General features: G+C 36.6%; 1 protein-coding gene and 1 long non-coding RNA gene across 5 annotated transcripts in view; one reads left to right on the top strand and one right to left on the bottom strand.

The window, feature by feature from the left end:
• Positions 1-21,970, bottom strand: part of FGF12 (fibroblast growth factor 12) — a 479,739-nt gene that overhangs the window by 309,208 nt on the left and 148,561 nt on the right. The window contains exon 1 of one of the 3 annotated variants that reach the window (XM_006906175.3): positions 14,506-14,926. The exons of 1 other annotated variant lie outside the window; for it this stretch is intronic. In XM_006906175.3, the coding sequence (XP_006906237.1) occupies positions 14,506-14,596 (91 nt within the window). In that variant the 5' untranslated portion in view covers positions 14,597-14,926. Of the gene's footprint in view, positions 1-14,090; positions 14,334-14,505; positions 14,927-21,970 lie in introns of those variants that run through there. One more of the 3 variants, XM_025042054.1, reaches the window with a different exon arrangement.
• On the top strand, positions 15,303-18,979 carry LOC112473655. Of its 2 annotated transcripts, none has more exons than XR_003044106.1 (3): positions 15,303-15,428; positions 16,541-16,775; positions 17,332-18,979. It is a non-coding gene; the product is annotated as an uncharacterized LOC112473655 (long non-coding RNA). The 2 variants fall into 2 exon arrangements; XR_003044105.1 differs by having other exon boundaries at positions 16,436-16,775.

The raw sequence follows: 21,970 nt of genomic DNA, 5'->3' as shown, positions 1-21,970 counted from the left end.
TTTACTATGAATTTTGCCCCTTGAAGAAGGCTCTAAAGAGGCTTCAGAGGCTGACATTTTTCTGCCATATAAAAGAGACCAAGCTACATACCAATGACTGTTCTGACCTCCTGAGTCAGAATAGAATGACAGAACATGTACCCAGGGATTTACCTGAGGACTTAAGAATTGAAATGTCAAATGTTGTATTCCTAGGCACCTTCTGAACTAAAATCAAAATCCTTCCTATTGCTTAGCACAACCATTTCTCAAATGTCTGTCAGCCTCTGAGGCCTCCTCTAAATTCTAGACCTTTATCTTTCCATTTAATATCTCTACTCTTTTCTGTTAAATTTAACAAATTCAAAATAGAAGAGTTGCATTTATCCTCCCAAAAGCAACTCTAACCTTCGTTGTTTCCCAGCTCAACAAAAAATATCCCTCTTTTTCTAGGTGCTCAAGCCTGATTACCTGAACTACCTTTGACCTCTCTTGCAACCAAGTGGCAAATCCCATCAGCTCTACCTCAAAATGTCCCAAATCAGACCATGTCTCACCACCTAACACATTATGACTCTATTCCGAGCCTCTCACCAGAAATACTGTAATAACCTCCTAGTCTCCCTGATACAGTCAATTTTCATACTGCAGCCAGTGACCATTTAAAATGTAAATAGCTTATCACAATACTGTTCAAAACCCTTTTTATGACTTCCCATAACTCTCAAAATAAATCGCAAAATATATGCCACAGTCCACAAGACCATAAACAATCTCCTCTCCTACTATGTTTCCTCACTTTGCTCCCACCACACTGCCCTTCTTGTTCCTCTTTGGGTCTGCCAAGCCTAGTCCTGCTTCACGATGTTTGCACTTGCTATTCCTTCCAGCTAGAGCAAGTTTTCCCTGCATGTGTGCAGGCTTGCTCCCTCACTTCCTTTTTCATTAAAAAGTCATTCCCTCAGAGAAGATTGCTCTCTCTAAAAAGAACTTCCTTTCATTCTCTATTCCCTTAGTGTTCATTTCTCTTTTTATCACTTACCATCACCTGATATCATATTATATGCATGGTACTTGTTTGTTTATTTATTGGTTACTTATACACTAGAAAGTAAGCTCTTAAAATAGACATTGTTTTGCTCACCATTGAATCCTCAGCAATCAGAATGGCACCTAGCAAAGAATACACCATCGATAAATGAGTAAAAGAATAAAAGAAAAAAATGAGCAAATTTAGCCTGAAACACATGTTACTTCTTGGCCATTCACATTTGGGCATATTTTCTTCTTCACGAAACACTCTTCCTCACCATTTTCTATGCAAGGTGAATGCCTATTTATTCTTTAAAAGTATCTTGGGTGGCATCTTCCCCTGAAGCCTTCTCAGATAAGACTCCCTGATTACATACACAAACATACACACACACCTCCCAAGCAGAGAGAGCTTCTCTTATCAGCTTGCTTCCAAGAAAAAAATTGCGTCCACCTTTAATCTAGCAGCTACCCTTGAAAATGTGTTTTTTGTTTATATCTTCGCTCCTGTCCCATACTGGGAACTCTATGAGGCAGAGGTTAATTTATCTTTACATGGCCAATGCCAAGCACATACTAGGAATCTAGTTGTGTCTAGAATAGGTCTGATCACCTTTGTCCACATAGACTTTTCTATTTCCTTCTGTCTGCGCTAAGTTGTTTTTATAAGAAGCTACAGTTCATTAATGTGGTTAGTACATTTAAAATTAGCTCATTTATTCTCTCTGCCTCACAGATAAAATGTCTGTAGATCCCAAGAATTACATCATAGTATAAGGCATATTTGTTCACCATTGACTGAGAACTAGAATGATGTAAGTCTGCGAGAATAAAAGTTAGTGTGGATACTGGAGTCCATTACTCCCCCCTTTTCAAAACTAGTTACTAGTCATCGATGAAAGAGTTTAAAGTAAGCTTAAATCAAAAAAAAGCCTTAAAATCTATTGTGCTGTCCCACTTCACAATGCAAGCTGAAAAGGTTCTATATTATTGACAAGAACAGCGTTCTTTTCAAGCAGCATCATAATAGGCCAGATAAATTTGTATACAACAAGATGTGATAATTACTGGAAGATGTAATTCACAATCCAAGGAAGCTGTAAATTTCATATTGATAAAATTTACTTCTGCCACATACTCCCTCTTCTAGACAATATAAAACGGAGCTTTATTTTACCTCTGATATAGCCTTGTATAATAAATGCAACACATAATAGTAATAAGTTACACTTGTATCATGCTTTTAGATTTTGCCTCTTTGCACACCCACTATTTCCTTTATACTTCAAACAATGCTTTGGTTGAGGTAAGGATGATTATATGCACTTTATAGATGAGGATTCTCAGTCCCATAGAGGTTAAATTGCCTAAGGTTGTGCCCAGAGTGAATGAAAGAACCAGATTCCAACTCACCATGGTTAGTGTCCAAATCCCAGGTATACTAAGAGTTTAAAATCCTGGATTCAAAGATCTAGCCAGTTTATACAGGTGTAAGGCTTTGAACAACTGCCTCAAGCTTTCTGGGCCTCAGTTTCTTCAAACGCCAAATAAGAGTAGGTATTCAATTGCTACAGTTTTTGCTAGCACTCAAAAATTAGAGTTCTATATTTTAAATTACTTATATCCTATTCATAATATGATAATTAGTCCCTCTTCATTAAAAGATTACTACAACAGGTCTGATGTTTGCTTCTGCAATCTGTGTTGTGATAATGACAAGGTTCATTAGAGTCATTGAAATCTAGTCATGTCAAAAAGCTTCACAGGGTGGAGAGATTAATCAAAACAAAGCCTTGGCACAGTTTTAATTTCTAACTTAGAAATGCACTTCCATATTTTTTGAGAAAGCTGACTATTCTCAGTTATAAGGAACCTGCTAAGGAGACCCAGGTGGCTTGGAAAGTAGAGCTGACAAAGATTCGAAGTCAATGGACAACCTCAGCTCCGCCTATTCTCTTTCATTTATTTTCCTTCTTAAACTTCTCCAGGGATTTGCTACCGTCTTAAGCATTCGCTCTAGTCCCAGTTTAACCAAGAACCAACCCCTCTCAATTCAAAAGGTGAGATGACAAAGTATATCTATTTACAATTCCCAAGAGAGGGGAGGGGAAGATATAGCATACAAGGGGAAATACATTGGACTTCAGACCATTCTCAGTTATTCTTGTAGCCCCACAGATACAAGAAAACCAAATCCGCAAATAGTCAGGCAATGCTTCAGCAGATTCTGCAAATTCCTTTGACTCTGGCACACTGTGCAACAGCCTTGGTCAAAAAACAATTGTTTTTTATTAACTCAACAACCTCTCCAGCTCAGGTTATTTCCCATTCTGTCCCAATCAATGTCGAATTGCCTCTGACAGGAATCCAACTCTGGTCAGAGATTATTTCTAGTCAGCACCATGATGGATGTAAAAATTCTGGGAATTTTAGCCAAACAAGGCTGCTCTTCCTACTATGAGTCAATACACATTTCAAAATGAACATACAGATTATAAATACTTATATTGCACTAGTGTCAGACAGTATTCTAAGAACTTCATATATGTGAACTCATTTTACTCCTCACCACAATTCCTGTAAGGAAGATGCTATTGTTATTATCATTTTACAAATGAGGAAACTGAGGCTCTGAGGGGTTAAGGAACTTGTCCAAGGTCACATAAGTCTCAAAGTCAAGTCAAACCCAGGCAACCTGATTCCACAGTCCATGCTCTCAGCCACTACAGGAGACTCCCTCACACCAGGTACATGTTTCTGAACTTGATAAATTTATATTAACAGGGATGGATTTCTGAAAAAAATAAGATACAGAGAGATTAAAATTTAGAACCACTCAAAACCATATTATATTTGAAACGTGTTAAGAATTAAACACATGGACTGAAATGACACCGATCAAAGTCATTATAGTTGTTATAACTGAGGAGAAAGGGACTCTGGAATGCAGCTGGGGATGAGTTCTAAGTGATTTTAATTTTACCATTAAGGTTTGACTTCTTTGTTTTAGAAAAATCTGAAATATATATGGCATAGAGTTAATTTGTTCATTCTGAATCTTAAGTATCTTAGTGGTTTTTATATTTATCTCTGGTCATTTCTATATATTAACCTTAAAAATAAACTACATCTATTTTACCTTCTTTTCCTTCTTGGGCCTTCCTAATTCCAATGCCACGAACACTCACTACCAGCTGAAGTAATGGAATCCGTAGTACTGCATTTTAGAAAACAAATGATGATCCATCCAGGGCTAGTTAGCCTAATGTTAACTAAAATGAGAATATTTCCAACTGAGAGTGAAAAAAACAAGTTAACAATCTACTTGACTAGAACTTGAACTGAGCACATGCAAACAATCACAGCAGCCAACAGTAATTATTAGAGAAGATAACCTAAAAACATAAATAGAACATAGAATTTATCTCTACTCCAACAATATAGCAGTTCCTTCTAAAATAATAATGCTAACTAAAAATGACACACTACAGACACCGTTAATACCTTAATTTGGGATTAATTGTGCTCACATATTATCTCCCTTATCAAATTATGAGTTCTTTTAGAATGGAGTCTTTGCGACCAGTGCTTGGCATACAGAATGGGTCTCAGTAAATACTAGTTGAATAAATATATAAAAGAAGTGACATTCCATAATGTCTTTGGAATATTCAACCCTTCAAGCATGAGGGTAGCCAATTCTGTAAAGAATTCTTATAACTAGATAGATACTTTGTTTTGTTGTTGTTGTTTTGTTTTTGAGAGGGATGTTAGCAATTTCACTCCTTAGGATAGAAATCAGAATTTCTCCTTGTCATGGAAACATCTTTGTTTTCAAAAGGACTATCTTGTCAAGACTTTCTAATCATACCAATAGAAATCAATTTCCTATTTTCTGTTGCTGTAAAAATCCCAGAACCATTGAGGCAGATGCTTCCATCTGAGGTGTTAAGTATTTTGGTTAGTAATTTAAATTGGATATATTTTGAGCAGAATCAAGTTTGTGAAGATTTTTAAAAATTTCTCCTACATTTAGGCTGCCCTCTTTGAAAATTCTTGTTTCGTTGTAGGAGACCTGTCTTATTTGCCCCAAGAGTTTGTGAGAAGAGATCACTGCCAAGAACAGCAAGCCAAACAAATACACTTTGCAATCTACTTTAAAAGAAAGATGGTGGGAAGGTGCAATGCTACCTGGGTTGCACATTTAGCAATTCTCATCTGGTATTATTCAAAATAAAATAACCCCAACATAAAATGTACTGATAACTACTGTGATTGCTTTTTCTGGACTAGGAGTGTCCAGACCATACTTTGTGCTGGCAATGAGTGTTTCCCCTAAAGAATATGGATGCTCCACTCTCAGTCACCCTGCAAAATGATAAGCAACAAACCTCATAATGGGAGCAAAAATAACCTCATCATCTCTCTGGAACTGGGAGGAACAGTGCCTAATTGGTAGGGGAAAAAGAATACCCATTATGCAGAGATAGGCTAAGGAATGAAGAGAGATGACCAGGGGTTCTTCTAGGGAAGGACATGACCTACGTACTCTAGGAACAGTGATAACTAAAAACTGTCTTTAGAGTTCCATTCCCTGCAATGTTGTAGACCTCTGCTTTCCTCGAGAATTCAATAAATTGTTCTGAAGACTCACAGTCTGTTTTTCCTTAAGACTGAAAGAAAATGGCAAAACTTTTGCATCTCAGTGGTTTAGAGTGAAAAAAATTGGTAGAGATGTCAAATATATACCAGGACAGATTTGTGAAATGTGTAAATACTCTTCAGTGTTTCCTAGAAATTATTTGGTAAGAGAAACACTGCAAGGGAATAGAAAATCAGCAATCTACTGAGTGAGCCTAGCTGTTAGGATCTGAAAATAAAAGCAATTTTACTTTTTAGTCCTGATGAGGTCAAGAGTTTTTTCAGTTACACTGATTCTGTAATATTAAAATTTAATATGACTTTCAGTTGCCTCCTATCTTGATATTCTAAATAATCTACCAACACGAGCGAGAGTGAAATTGGAACATCGCGAACTATTAAGAATAAAGTTAGTGCTACTATGCTTAATTCTTAAAATTCAGTTTTCAAAAATCACTTAAGAGTAACATCCAAATTATGTTACTCTCAATTATGTAATTTACTCTCAAACACCATTTTACATTTGTTTCTATCAATGAAATAAAATACAGAATTTTTCTTAATGCCTTGGAAATTATTTTGATTATTAGATTTAAGGAAATAAACAGGAAACTTTACAAATGAAATTGTCTAGATACAGACTCCAATTTTTATCAGAATGAAGGTCTGTCTTAATAAGGAAAAGCTACACATACAAGTCAAAATTTTAAATATATCTTAAGATTTATTATGGTGCACATTCTTCTATCTTAAGAGAAAGAATAATAGGATAAATCATACACTAACAGATTTGTGAAATGTGTAATTATTTGGTAGAAATTATTTGGTAAGGGAAACACTGCAAAGGAATTGAAAATCAGCATTCTACTGAGTAAGCCTAGCTGCCAAGATCTGAAAATATTTATTAAATATTTTATGGCACCACAAAGAATGAAAGGCAAGAAAAAGAGCAAGAAACACAAAGTACTGACTACATGCTCAGGATTTCACAGGCTAAGAAACTTACAGACATTAATGAACTTAATCTTCAGAACAACCTTACACACTAAGCACTATCATTAAGCTCCATTTTACATATGAGACACAGCAAGACCAAGGAACTAGTCCACAGTCACACAGAGTTAGGAAAATATTATATGACTATTAGAAGTGTAAGTTACTGGAGGACATATCAATACCCTTAAAAATAGTTATGCCTTTGAAAGTTACATGCTGTAAGAGTAAATTTTCACTCCCACTTTCACACTTACATTTGGCCCAGAAGAGAAGCTTCTGTCTTTTCCAATATATGAGAAGAGAGTCTCTGCCTTTCCACCTACCACACACAAAAATTTCTACGGAAGGATATTCATTTAAAAATTTTAAAACCAAACTTTAAAGTCAAAGAAAAATGAATATGATCTAATTAGTCAATGATAGTAGGCAGACAATAATTATTGTATAGACATGTGATGTCATTCTATAAAGTAATTTAAAATCATGTTTAGGAGAAACTTTTGGAAAATAACATCTCTGTTAGTATTTTTTAATACAGACAGATAAAAATTTATATACATGTATATATATAATCACTATAAATCATGTAGTCAATGTATATAAGTATATATCATTATATGTGAATATATTATATATATATAGTCAATATGCATAAATCATTAGAAACAGCATAGAAAAGCATAAAGCTAGAAAGGAAAAGCCTCTTTCCCCACTGCCCCAGAAGTATCTCTCTCCGCTAGCCACTTTGATAGCATTACACTCCTTGTAATTCCTTCTGGAAAAAATATTTCCCAATAATTTAATATAAGTAAGTATTTTATATGTAGAGTAATTGCTTAAGCACATAGGAAAAGAAACAAACAAAACATGTAATTTTCACGTAATAACTTTTGTTTAAAAAATTCACCCACAAAGAATGGAAGGGATTATATTGGGGTTAGAACTTTATAAGTGATTTTTTTATTCTACAGAGATTTTACATTTTCGCAGGTTTCTGCAATAAACAGAAAACTAAATCTGACATACATATCGGTAGTATTTTTATTATTAAAAGAACACATTTTTATAAACATTCAAATAATATAGACATATGTAAAGTAAAAGGCAAGTCTTCCATCTCTGCCCTAAAACTCCTCTAAGGTAACTGACAAGAACTGGAACTCAAACTTGAACTCAGACTCCAACTCGAACTTGAACTCTCTCTCCCTCCCACGCACACACTCGAGCGCGCGCGCGCTCTCTCGCTCTCGCGCGCTCTCTCTCTCTCTCTCTCTCTCTCTCTCTCTCTCTCTCTCTCTCTCTCAGTAAACAGTAATTTTAGATAAATATAAATACACATAAATTTCAGTTTTCAAGAGAAAAGACATAAATGTACATAGACATAAAAATCTTCACCTGTAAAAGCCTTAGTTTCCTAATCTGTATTGTGTTACTATAAAGAAAAATACTATCCTGTCTAACTCACAGCGACGTTTGGAAGCCAAAGTTCCAAAAAAAAAAAAAAAAAGTGATTGATATCCCCCATTATCTGTACTGCGGCAGTTTTAGAAAATGCAACACCAACTTTTCACTCTGTTTCTCACCATTTCCAGGTCATCCCCATGCTGCCTGTGAACACAGGACTGTCATCAGGCTGGCATAGAACATTACTGCCTAAAATTCTTAATCTCAATCTTCTGGCTTTTGCCTTCAAGTAGCTGGAACCATAGGCACATCCACTATCTCCAATCAATGAGTTACTTATAGAGTGCCAAAGTGGATTGTGGGTAAGGGGTTTATCACTATCATTTTGAAAATGACTTCGACTATGCTATCTACCCACAAGTTCCTTAGTGCCAAGGTCAGACACTGAACCAACACGACGATTCACTGATCCCCAAGTTCCTCCAAGTTAAGCAAATAATTAGTGCCTTAGAGAATGATCAAGCTAGCAAAAACCCCTCTCCCCTCAAAAAAAGAGATTGATTTTGTGCCACTAAGTTTTATTTAAAGACCGTGCAATCGAATCCCAGCTGGCTTCATTGAAGCAACAACGTGGGCAATCAGTGACACCAACTGCAATGCTATCATTTCTATAAACAGTAATGAGTGGAGGGGGTAGGACGATACTAGAAGCTTATGTATAAACAAGAAAGATCATTACAGCAAGAGAGATTGTCTTGGCAGATTCATAGTATCTTTCTGATTGGCACCCTAGGAGATGTAAATACCCTGGAATATTTAATGTCATTAGAAGAAATATTCAAGCATGGCATTTGTGACATTGTGCAATGAAAATAACATGTCAGAAAGATGGCAATTTCATAAACTAAACTGTACAAAGGAAAGTTTCATTGTTTTAAGATATTCCATGGAAATTGAGGAAACAGATCTCTAAATACTCCCTGGATGTCCCTTTCTAACTCTGATACAAGAAAATAGAACTTGACCCTTTCTTAGAAGTTGAATTTTATCAGGCCATGAATAAATGAACTTATGTTGAAGTAGGTCAGAGGAGAAGTATAATATAAATAACTAGCCAGGATATCTGATTAAGAACAATGCTAGATAGGCTTGAATTTAGCTGCAGGGTCCTTACCTTTGTAAAAAAAAAATTGCTTTTGTCTATCTACGTCTTATTTTTATTCAAACACATTCTTCCAGTAAAATATCCAGAGATACTATTTCTTTCTATTAGAGCCCTTATCTACCCCACCCCAGCCTACCTTTTGAATTCCTAAATGCTTTTCGAGCTTAGGGAGATTAACATAAATCATAGACAGAATTAATTATTACTTTCTTGGGGATGATTCTTACAATAGGACATTAACCCAAGTAAGAGGTTGTTAAATTGAAATAAACTGAGGCTGCCAAGTATTCCTTTTTTGGCATGTATCATATCCTGGCTAGTAGTATACCTTACTTGTACATATGTATTTCCCTGCTAAGTCTCCAGTGCCTAACACAGCATCTAGCATACAATTGTTCTCAAGGACTGCTTGCCAATTTTAAAAATGGCAACCATGAAGCCAGAGATAAGTTTCTTTAACATTCTATGCTCAGATGGCGATGGGCAGAAAGAAAGGGGGGATGCCAACTATAGAGGGCTAGTTGATATTATACAAGCACTTTACGTTTCAGAAAAAGTCTGGCTTCCCTCCTCTCTTTTGTACTTAACCCAGAGCCAAGCAAAAGAATTGCTGGTCCATGGCCCAGAGGAGAGCATTCAGCCCAAGCCCTACACCATTAAGTACTGCCCTGGTTTTCTTCTGATGCACACAGCTCCTAGTTTATAAGCTGGGAGAAGACTATTTTGTTCATTTTTCTTTGTATGGGAAAACTACAGTAGTGATGAGAGCTGTCACACTGTCACCATTTTTTAAGAGAAGAATCCAAAATATTGACTGAAAAGTAATAATGACTATCACATTTTCACATAGTAGTCATTCAGCAAATTGCTTGTTAAAAGCACGATGAGAAAAATGAACTAATAATAAACACTAACTTCTTGAGTTTTTTGACATTAACTCTGAAAATCTCCTGTAAAAGAACAAAAAAATTCCATTAGAAATGAAAGCCATAAGAAAGTGATTGATGGACATTTTGTATACTGGATAATTCATATTCATGTTAGCCATCGGAGCATCACTAAAATGTAAGCTCGGGATATAAAAAACAGCTCAAAAAACAATTCTTCAACAAAGATAATTGCCATTAATAAATCATTGATTATCCTTCAATCAAGTTTTGCAGGATTAGATCATTGAAGACACTTATGCACTGAAGTCACCCATATTTCAAAGTGAAAACAATGTGAATGTGAAGCCTGAGTACATGGCTTCGGAAGGTAGATTTTCTCATTTATTTTTTATTTGGTGGGTTTTTGAAGATTTAATTTGAATCTAAAATGCCCTCGATTTATGAATACATTATTGTCATTTGTCCCAATTTTTGAGGATACCTTCACCTACATCTTTGAAGAAAAAGTAAAGAGATTAAAGGACTATATGACTACTTAGAAGTAAAAGTAGTGTGGAGCTAAAAACAACTATATAATGCTATCTTTGTAGAGAATCCTTTACTGACAAATAAGTTTAAAGCAATAACCACTTTGCAATCAAACATTCTTTCTTGGATTATTTGACTGTTCTGTATAGAAGTTAAAGCTCATGTCCCTTAGATATATCACCAGCTGATGCAACCTGACTGTAAGTGAGCAGGTTTAATTTAGATACCAGTATTATACTTGAAAGTAAGGACGTGACTGGGTTTTGCTTATGTGTTTTTAATAGGGTTGATAAGTTATTTTTGCCCAAAGTGTTTCAATCTCACATCAAGGCCATTTGATGTGATTGTATAGTTCAATCCCTAGACACCTGATAAATCCTCCACGCTACGAGGTTGAGTAGCCTGATATTGACCAAATATCACAAAAGAGTTATGACTGTACACAGAAGGAGGAGAATATGTTGGCTGATTTTCTGAAATAATTTAAGGTGATAAGATGAGCACAGCGCTCTCCCTCTCCAGCTGTGTGTGCTTGTACACACACATGTACACACACTTACAATTAGTACAATTGTAGGGACCTATCATCAGAAGTGCTGCCCTCTCTGTCATGTTGAGACCTAATGCAGCTTTCTCAGGAGCCTGGTTGTTAGGACAGGAATCCCTCTCAATACATTAGAACCGTTTGAGACTAAAGTCATGTAACACCTGTAATCTTAACATCCTTCTTTAATACAGTGCTTCTGCGTTCCTCTCAACTAGATCTGGAGAGGACTGGGAGCAGGCATTAAAGCTATTGTTTTAATCCCTACTCTTCTGTGAGTTTATGTTTATTTGTAAAGGTCCTATCTGTAAAGAAAAATGAACCTGTTTTACTCTCCCTTTGAACTAAAAACTTAATATTTTATCAGGTTAATAGAAGTGCCGTATACTCTGAGCAGAATATTTAGAATTGAAAATCACTTATCTGTCTTTTAATGGATAGGCTCCCATTGCTATAAAGAAGGATCATAATCACTGAGAAATAGCCTTAAACAATCCACTTAACCTTGTCTAAGATTGTCTTCTATTTGATAGCTCATGCTAGCTCTAGGGTACTGAAGTACAAAAAACTTATAAACTAATTTAAGGTATAAATTAGACAAGATATTAATATTTGAAAATTGCTGAGAAAGACAGGAGAAATAAAGTATTTTAATTATACTAAGCTCAAATATCAGTAATGATTATTTTGTATCTTTCTTAACCCCATTTATTTAATAAAACCTAAATAAAATATTGAAATGTTTACAATTCCAAAAATTTGGAAATCTATTAATAGAATCTCTTAATCTCTTATAACGAATTATGTCACTTCTCTCCAGTGTCCCTCACTTCCCTCCTTAATTGTAAAGTTATAGGGAAGAAGTAGCTGGCATAAAACTTTTACTCCATGCTGAAATGGTTCAAAATATTATTGTATTTGTCTTTAGATATGTTTACAAAATTAAAATAGTGCGTTTCAGCTCTATTTTATAAGTTTGCTCCATGAAAATATATCTGGTATCGCTGCCTCAATTTGCATGCACACACTGAGCATAACAACATCTTATGAAAAACTGCTGTGATGTCATGGTAGTAGCACAAGTTACATGAAAGAGAACATTTTAAAATAAAACACATTAATAATACAGAACATGTTTATGATAAATTCAAAGTTCTTAGAACAACGGCATATAGTGTAGGCTCAATAAATCTTTAGCTATTATTAACTCATTCAATTTTTACAACAATCTATGAGATCGGTACTATAGCTATACTAATTTACATCTATGCTTAAAATGAGGAACAGCAAGGGCATGTAAGTTATCCCAGATCATCAGCTAGGAAAAGCCACAATTCAAACAAAGGCAATGGAGTTCCTAAAAACAATCTGTAATCTATATATTACCTCTGTGGAAAGACTAAGAAACCTTCATCTTCACTATTTGTGTCTACACCATTTTAAAAGAATTTCCCTAGAGTGATAGTTTCCCAATATATTGAACTACCCTAAGTAAAATGTGTGTATAAATAAACTTCAGCAATTTTCATAGGATCACATGTTAATAAATAAGATTAAATAAAATATAGGAATGAGGCTAGAGCTGTCATTATTTCTGCTTTTTTCAGATGATAATATTGAATTTAAAAGATTCTTAGTGATTTTATTGAGACTGCTTTCTAACTAGGTCTTTTAACTCTAAGTGCCATGATCTTGCAACAACCTATGCTGTCTAGTCATATATGTAATTACTTCTGTTTGGATCTGTAACTATTTGGGAAACTGACTTTGCATGTAAATTGAATATGTTACCCATTTTTACAGGAGGAAGTGCAATGAACACAGGGCACTTTCTGGATATACTTTAAAATTTTTCACATCTGGAAAACATACATTCAAGTTACAATCTATTCACATTTTATCTAATGTACACAAGGAAAAATGAAGAAATTTTAACATACATCTCTACTGGCCTCCTGAAATATGTATTTCCAAAACAAAAACTTCAACATCAAGGATGTTAGTTTAGAATGTAGTGGCTTGGAATCTTTTAGTACTGATAAACATGGTTGCAAAAGAAAGAGAATGTTTAAGTAATCCTCTGAACTGAACAAAACTAAAAATATGAGATCTCAAGGCAGATTTCGTTTCAAAAATATATATTCCTATATCTCACATATAGTTAAATTATCTAATTAGTTCTTTTAAAATAGTTTTGTTTTTCATTTACAGTGATGAGTAACCAAAAGTCAAAGTTTTAGAAAGGATGAATGAAACCTATATATATTCTAATCTTTCCAAATATAATTTTCATAGCTCCAGAACAGAGTAAAAATAGGTGCGTAACCAAGTGAATCAGATCCCCCAGAATAACACATGAAGTTTTAAACATGAAATCTATTATACTATTGTTAAATTCTTGAATATTAAAGTTATTTGGAATTCATGGACAAAAAAACTTATTTTAAAAAGAGGCACTTGAGACCTAAGTGGTACTTTTCCTCTCTCCTTATACTCTATCCCCATTTTGTAAAGGCAAAAACAAAGTCAGAAAAATGATTAGCACTTGCAAAATTACAAGACATAATCGTTTTAAAGGGAACATACAACTTAATAAAAGAGATGAACAATGAAAAATGCTGTGAAAGAACACACTATTTCTAAGGCTTTCGCGGAAAAGAATCACATTTCTTTGGTTTTAATTGGATATTTTCTTTAATTTTTTATCGTTTTCCTCAATATCGCAGGTCATTTAAAGGGTCTAATTTTCTTTCTATGCCTTTCCTGAGGGACCTGGTTGACTGAGCTCAGGGCTAATTGGGACCCTCCTATTTTAGCTAGGAGGACAGAAATTGATCTCCATAGCAAAACGCACTCTCCAATGATGGCCAGATATCTACTTTTCAGACAAAGCAAGAAAAATAAAAGATACCTGCGTCGCCAGCCACCTGTTTAAATGTCCCCTCTCCTGTCGAACGCTCCAGCAACTTCTCAGAGGAGTCACTGAGCAACTCCAAGTCGCACGCCGCCCTCGCAAGTCACAAGGAGAGAGCCGCGAGGAAGTGCGAAAACAGGTCACTTAAAGCATCCGTCCAAAAGAGACCCGTAGGTTACAGTTCAGGCGCTGGGTGAGAGCTAAAGTGTTCTATAAAGCGCTGATGACTTCAGGGATTTAAAGAAAAAAAAAAAAAAAAAGACTACCCATGGCGGGGCCATTATCTCGCCCCAGTAAGGAAACGCCTTCCTTCCACCACTTTCCGCGCGAAATAAAGGGGTGGGAAGAGAAGAGGGGGCCAGAAGGAGGGAAAAGGGGTGTTTTAGGGCTAAGGAAAGAACGTTTTTCTCACCGCTTAGGCTGTTGCTGGTCCTGAGGCTCCTTCCACAAAGACACTGCAGCATATGCACTCCTTTCTTCAAAGAAAGCTCAAGAATCTTCATGGAGAAGCGCGTGTGTGGGGTTCGTCAACTCCCCGCCCACCTCCGCTAATTGTCCAACCAAAAGGCGGCCTGTCTCCGAAAGCCAGGTCCCGAGTCCATGGTGCGCGCGTCCCAGGTGGAGAGCAGTTGGCACATCGGCGGGGCGGGAGCCGGGGCGCAGGGATGGAGCGCGGCGGGCGCCGTGGCCACCGCAGGCAAAGGAGGAGGAAGTGCCGCTCCGAAAGGGGCAGCCCCCTGGGGAGCCAAAGGCGCGGCCACACCCCCTGGGATTGAACGCGACACTTTAGGAGTTCTCCAAGGAGGCGGCTGGTCTGCGGGCGGGAGGGTGAGCGGGTCAAAGCCCCTTTCCAGATGCCGGCGTCCGGAGGGACGAGGTCAGGGTCCCACGCCAGCCCTGGCCTTCTGGACTGGTGGCTCGGGGCACCCCCTCTGCTCCTATTCTCAGCGTGGGGCAGTGAACCCTGGGCGCCCGCCCGCCTCAGTGCCCACGCCTACCGGGGTTGTGGGCGCGGAGAGGGTCTCCGCGGGGCCGGGGTGACGCCGCCAAGCTAGCCCGGAAGGCAGCGCTCCTGCTGGCTGCGCGCGAGCAGAGGGCGAGTCGGCGTGGGAATCCGGCGGAAGGGAGCTCCGGCAGGAAGGGCTGGACCCTGGAGGCTGCGGAGCGTCAGAAGTGACTCGGGGGATCTAAGGGTAGGGGTGGGGGAGGAGGGGATGTGGAATAAAGAAAGCTCTTGGGTGCGGCCGATGAGAGGGAAAGTGTGCCTAGTTGTGGGCGGAGCCCTGATGGGGGAGTCTGGACACCTGGATTTTCTGATGCGGGCTGTGACCTTGGGTAAGTCACTTTTCCCCTCCGTAAATCAAGGAGGGGAAGAGAATGTGGAATAGAGAATTGGTAGCTTCGTAACTGTTTGTCCCCGTGCCTTCCAGTCTCCCGGAAAAGCCCGGCACAGGTGCAATGGGAAGGCAGGTGCAGGGAAAAGGGAGGCCAGAAGGGGACGCCAGAGGTAGAGAGAGGCAGGTAAACCGAAAAATCAGAAAATAACAGCACATCACTTTAGAGAGGTATTCCGGTCAGCTCTTTCTCTGTCAACTGATCCTAAAGACGATCTGTGAGCTTCCCTGTGGGTCTAAATGTTTTGATTATTTTTCACCAGCAACCTCTTTGGATTTATTTATTTGTTGCTTGGTTTGTTCATTCGTTTGTTTGTTCCCAGAGGAAGCCATTACACCGTTTTTGGAAGTCTTATGAGTAAGGCATACAAAGAATGCTGGCGATGGGACCAGACTCCACCCTACTTGGCATCGCAGGGCAAGAAGGGATGTTAGAGGACACAGCAATATAGCAAGTGGTTAAGAGTACAGATGCTGAAGACATACAGCCTAAATTCAATTTCATACTAGCTGTGTGACCTTGAACAAATTATTTAACCTCTCTGTGCCTCAGTTTTCTCATCTCTAAAAGAGAGTTAATAATAGCATCTACTTTATACACCGCTTGTTGAGGGTTAAAAACACTTGATGTAAAGTAAATGCTATAATAGTGTTAATATTACTTAGCTCCCCACCTTTAGGGTTTTTAATCACTCACTTCCCAATGAATGCCATTGTTCATACCAGTGTCCAACTTTATAGTTGAACAGTTAAGATGAAGAGAACTCACCAGTTCCCCAAGTATTTTATTGCACTAAATCTGTTAGAAAGTTTACCCTGATATTTAGCCCAAAACTTCATTTTCTTTCCACACATTGTTCCAAGGCCACCTAGCACTATTTGGTTAGCTCTTCCCAGAAAGGGAATAAAAATGGTTTTTATCATTCCTTTCCTCTTTCTCTTCTCTAGGCTAAACCTCACAGTTCCTATGATGTTTCCTGAAGGTTAAAGCTTAAGGTTGAAGTTGCCTGTAAAAATATTATTTCAGAACTCTCCTCCTTTTTCCTGTCAAAGGTGGCAGAAGAAAGTCAGAACAACTGAAAGGCCTCTTGAGCCCACAGCCAACCCTGGCTCCACATCCTCTTAATTTCTTTCGGAATTAACCTCCAACCAGGCAAGGTCATTTGAGGTGGTTCCAAGACTTTCTTCCAGTCACCTCTTAGAGCTGTTGTTCACTGGAATCACCAAAGCTCTGTGCACTGCAAAGTCCTTGAAGATCTTGCTAAAGCCACCATACTGTCATCAGTGGGTAAGTTCTGAGGCCCCAGGGCAGCCTGGGCCATGGCCTTCGTCCTTCCGGTCTCTGCTGGAATTAGTGAGAAACTTGGCTCATCTGGGGATTCTACCACAGAAATTCCCCATGGAGGGAGAGACAATTAGCAAAAGAAAAACATCTAAAAATAATCTTTCATGCTCCAGCAGAGGCAGAGAGCTTTTCGGTAGAGGGCTCCTGCTCTGGAACTCAATGCTAGAGCTATTTCTTTACTTTGAGATTAATGCTATTCCTTGAAACAGAAAAAAAAAAAAAGACAAGAATCTGCTTCCTTTGAAGGAACTACATCAGAACAAGCAGGTTCATATATGATTTTAAAACACACAAGACCTCCTGAGCATCAATTTTCATATTTATAATGAGCCTCTCTGTTTACCTGACAAGGTCTTTGCAAGGATTAGATGAGATGAGACATGTGAAAGCACTTTGAAGATTTTAATTATCTTTGCAAGATAACGTGTTATTCCCAGCTTTCTGAGTTCTAGGTGCTTCTCAGTGGTCTAACATAGTGACTCTTTTATTTCATTACAAGGGTTTACATGTGAATCTTCTGTCTCCTCAACAACTGCAAACTCTTAGAAGGCACGGTAAGAAGCTAACTGTCACAATAAATATTCATATGGCCTGATGTCTTGTTTAATTGGCTGTCACAGTGATTCATATGGTCAAGTGTATTCATCACAAAGAAAATGGATCATCACAATATTTGAAAGAAGAAATCACATCGATAGACTTTTTTGTTGTTGTTATTGAACTCTCAAACGAGAGTAAATTAAACCAAAGAGAGCACATAACATTTTAATGCAAAATATTTTCTTACTATATATGATAGACATTTGATCAAAGTGGAGATGAAAGGAAATTGATCACTGGAATTTTATTACTCAGACAGTTTTTAAAAAATAAAGATTCTTACCCTTATCAAGACTTCAGTATACAAAATTTGTTAAAGCTACTCCTAAGGTGACACCTAGTTCCACAATTAGGCACAAGTCTTCCTAAAGTATCTTAAGCAGTACTTCAGGAGAACACATTTTCACAGGTACCATAACATCCAAAAACAAGACAAAACCAGACAAAACGAATAGTAGCCAGGAGCACAATGGATAGTAGGAATGTAGCAAATTTTAGTTTAAGCAAAACTTCATATTTTCTGCTTTCTCTGTATTATTATTCTATAAGCCAAAATCGAATTTTACTAACAATTATATTTTTAAATCTGAAACTTAAGTTATATTATTTTAATGACCCAATTTTAAATTATGTATCTGTCTCTAATTGAGATTTTTAAAGTTGGACATTCTTTCTATTTTTTAATTGACCGTGGACCAACTATAGCAAGTGATTCACCAGTGTGGTTTCAAAATAAAATAATGTATCACTTTATGAGAGGGGTTGGAAACCTGGTATATAATGATAGGTGAGCTTGTTTAAATTCCTAGTATCTAAACTTTTACTTTTTATAAAGAGTTATTTACTCACAGGTTGTAGAACTTTATAATTTTCTGAGGGAGTTCTGAGATTTTTAAGTGGTAACTTATCTATATTTTCTGTTCATATTAAACATAGAAATCTGTTGACTTGGCATAGCTGTGTAATTAATCAGTATATTTATCTGCTTGAGAGTCTGCATTGAATCAATATTGAGAATTTTGCCAAGCTAAAAATTTTTAATGAGTATATTAATGGCAAATGTCTATCAGATGAAAAGCAACTTTATTTTCACAAAGAAACCAAACTAACACATAAACTAAAAGATCAACATCAGAATGATAGTTAATGTATCTTTGTTCTATATTCTATAGACCACTGACTACTAGGGTAAAAACTAGGCTTCTATATCATGTCTTAGAAATATCTTCAGATCCAGTTTTGATACACAACTGCCATAGAATGAATGTATGTAACTCTCCACCCAAATTCATATATTGAATTCTTAACCCCTGAGGTATTAGGAACTGAGGCCTTTGGGATGTTTTAACATCACGAATGTAATTAATGCCCTTATAAAAGAGAGCCCAGAGAGCTTCCTCTCCCCTCTCACCATGTGAGGACACAGAAGAAAATGGCCATTTATGAACTAGGAAGTTGGTCCTCACCAGACACAGGGTCTTGGTGCCTTAACCTTGGACTTTCCACCCTCCAGAACTGTGAGAAGTAAATGTTTGTTGTTCAAACCACCCAGTCTATGGTATTTTTTGTTATAGTACCGTGAACACAAAGGCAGCAATAAAATAATCTCATAGATAATGTAACAAAAACAGTCACTAGCAGCTAGCTTACTTTATTAATGACATATGGTCCAAATAAGTTTTAACTATTTTCAAAAAAGCAAATGTGTTTTTTTTTAATTTTATCTTTTTCCTCTTATTCTTTTTTATTTTTTCTTCTATTTCTTCTTCTTGAAACTTTTTATTTTGAAATAAATTTAGACTTACAGAAAAGTTGCAGTATAATACAGAGTTCGCATATACTCTTCACCCAACTTTTAATGTTAACTTACTTAACCAGCGTACAATTATCAAAATCCGAAAATTTATACTGGCATCAAACTATTAAACTACAAACTTTATTGAACTTTCACCAGTTTTTTTTTTATCCCCCACATCCGTTTTCTGTTCCAGGGTCCATGAGGATCCACGTTGCATTTAGTTGTGTCACCTTAGTTTCCTTCAATTTATAACGGTCCCTCAGCCTCTCTTTGTCTTTCAGGAACTTGCCATTTCTAATAAATACTGGTCAAATCTTTTGTGAAATATCTTTCAATTTGGGTTTCTCTGATGTTTTCTAATGATTAGTCTAAGGTTATTCATTTTGGCAAGAATGCCACAGAAATGGTGTTGTATAAGTGCATCATTATCGGGGTCTACATGACGTCAACTAGTGACATTAACATTGATAACTGTAGTGTCTGCTAGGTTTCTACATGCAAAGTTACACTTTTTTCACTTATACTTGATAAATATCTTGAGGAAGAAAATTTGAGGTTATGCTAATATCCTGCTTCTCCTCAAACTGTCATCTGATTTTAGCATCCATTGGTGGATCTTGTTTGCAACAATTATTACTGTGCTGTTTTCTTAATAATGATTTTACGTTGTCTTCATTCCTTCCACAGTAATGGGAATTCTTCTATAAAAGCTGTCCCTCCTTCCCCACTTGTTTATTTATTCAATTATTTATTTATATCAGTATGGGTCTCAAGGATATTTATTGTATGGGTTATAATCTAACACTGTTGTTTATTTTGTGGCTCAAATTGTTCCAGCTTTAATCATTGGGAGGTCCTTCTGGTTGGTTCCTGTGTCCTTTCCTTTGAGAGGTTCCTTGATTTTCTGATATCACAAAATGTCCTAGGTGTATCTTTTATTTTCCCTCAGTCTCAGTCTTGGAATCAACTAGTTCTCCTACTTTTTTTTTTTTTTTTTAGAGAATAGTACTTAGGAACCAAAATCTGGGTGCTAATTGTGCTCATTGTTACTGGAGTGTCATTGCCCCTAGGCTCTCTCCGTGGAGTGAGCTAGAAAATATATGTATGTGGGGGTAGCTCCATAATGTAGTGGTTAGCACATCTGTTTTACACGCAGAAGGTCCTGGATTCACGCCCCAGGTGGAGCCACGGACCATACCCCGGGTGTGCCAGGCCCCGGGTGCACTCTGGAAGCATGTGGGAGGAGATACCTCACCTTCAGAGATCCAGTTCTTAAGGGGAACATGGCAACATCCATAGGTCGGGGTGGAAGGGGCAGAGTGGGCGGGGGGAAGAAAATATATGTATGTATACAAACACACACATACTCATATATCATATTTATTTCTGTTTCTATATATAGATATATAGAAATAGAGATCTCTATATGTAGGTATATAATCAAAAGATAATAGGTATATATATGGATACTCATACATCATATTTCTCTATTTCTCTCTACAGAGACAGAAACAATAATATGTAGATACATGTACATGTAGATATATAAAAGATGGATAATAGGTAGGTATAGATATAGATGTAAATCCCTAATATCTATGATTCCAATCCAACACAAGTTTCATTTTAGTCTCTTCTTTCCTTATTTGTAACTTCATTTTCTGACAGTGAAAACTCTGACTTTTATTATATATAATATATTCATTTATTCATTTAATACTAGTATACACTTAAAGTAGTTACAGAATTCCTAACCAATACTCTTGCGGGTAGATTTATTACTAGAGTATTTATGCACATCTGATTTTATCTTTAGCATTATAGAATCTAGTCAAAAACATTATTTTTCAGAGTGACAGATTAGTTATTTTCTTCCTCATCCTCTTCAGTGTGCTTTAGTTATTCATTCATAATCTAGTTAGATTGACTTATTATTACTTATATTTTATAATGGTTGACTTAAATTATTTAATGAAAATTAATTAATTTTAATTATTTCTTTATTATTTTAGTATGCAAAACACTGGTACAGTTCTAAGAGTCAAAACTTTACAAAAGAGTAGACTCCATCCAATAAGTGTTACTTCCTCATGCCTCCTGGCCTCTTCCCATTCCCCCTTCTTTACACTCCTTTCCTACACAACCCCTAACTGGCCTTTTTAATTTCTGGTTTATCTTCCCTATGCTCCTTTTGTACAAATGAGCACACACTCCCCTACATAGTGGCCTTTAGGTAATTTCCATTACTTTTCTATTACAAACAATACTGTGAAAAATAACATTGTATGCAGTATTTTCACATTGTTGGGAGTGTATCTTCAAAGTAGATTCTTAGAAATTGGAACACTGAATCAAATAGTAAGTGTATAGGTAGTTTTGTTAGGTATTGCCAAAATTCTCTTCAAAATGCTTATATGAATTTGGATTCCTACCAGCAATATATGAGTGCCTGTGTCGCACAGCTCCACCAACAGAATGTACTGTCCTACTTTTTATTTTTGTCAGTTTGATTGTAATGTTATCTTAATTTGCATTTCCCTAATAATGAGTGCGTTTCAACATTTTTTTCATTTGTTTGAGAGCTTACAGTTTTGGAAGGAATTTCCCATTCACGTCATTTTTTCATTTTTCTATTGGAAATTATCTACTTTTAAAAGACGACAGTTTGCTTTCAGGGAGGGCACTAAAATTAAATTGTATTAAATTAAATTTTTAAAACAATTTTGAGAGAGGAGTTCTA

Source organism: Pteropus alecto, unplaced genomic scaffold (assembly GCF_000325575.1).
Source record: "Pteropus alecto unplaced genomic scaffold, ASM32557v1 scaffold311, whole genome shotgun sequence".
NCBI classification, from domain to species: domain Eukaryota; kingdom Metazoa; phylum Chordata; class Mammalia; order Chiroptera; family Pteropodidae; genus Pteropus; species Pteropus alecto.
Note: the sequence above shows the minus strand (reverse complement) of the source record. Positions and strands in the feature narration are given on the sequence as shown.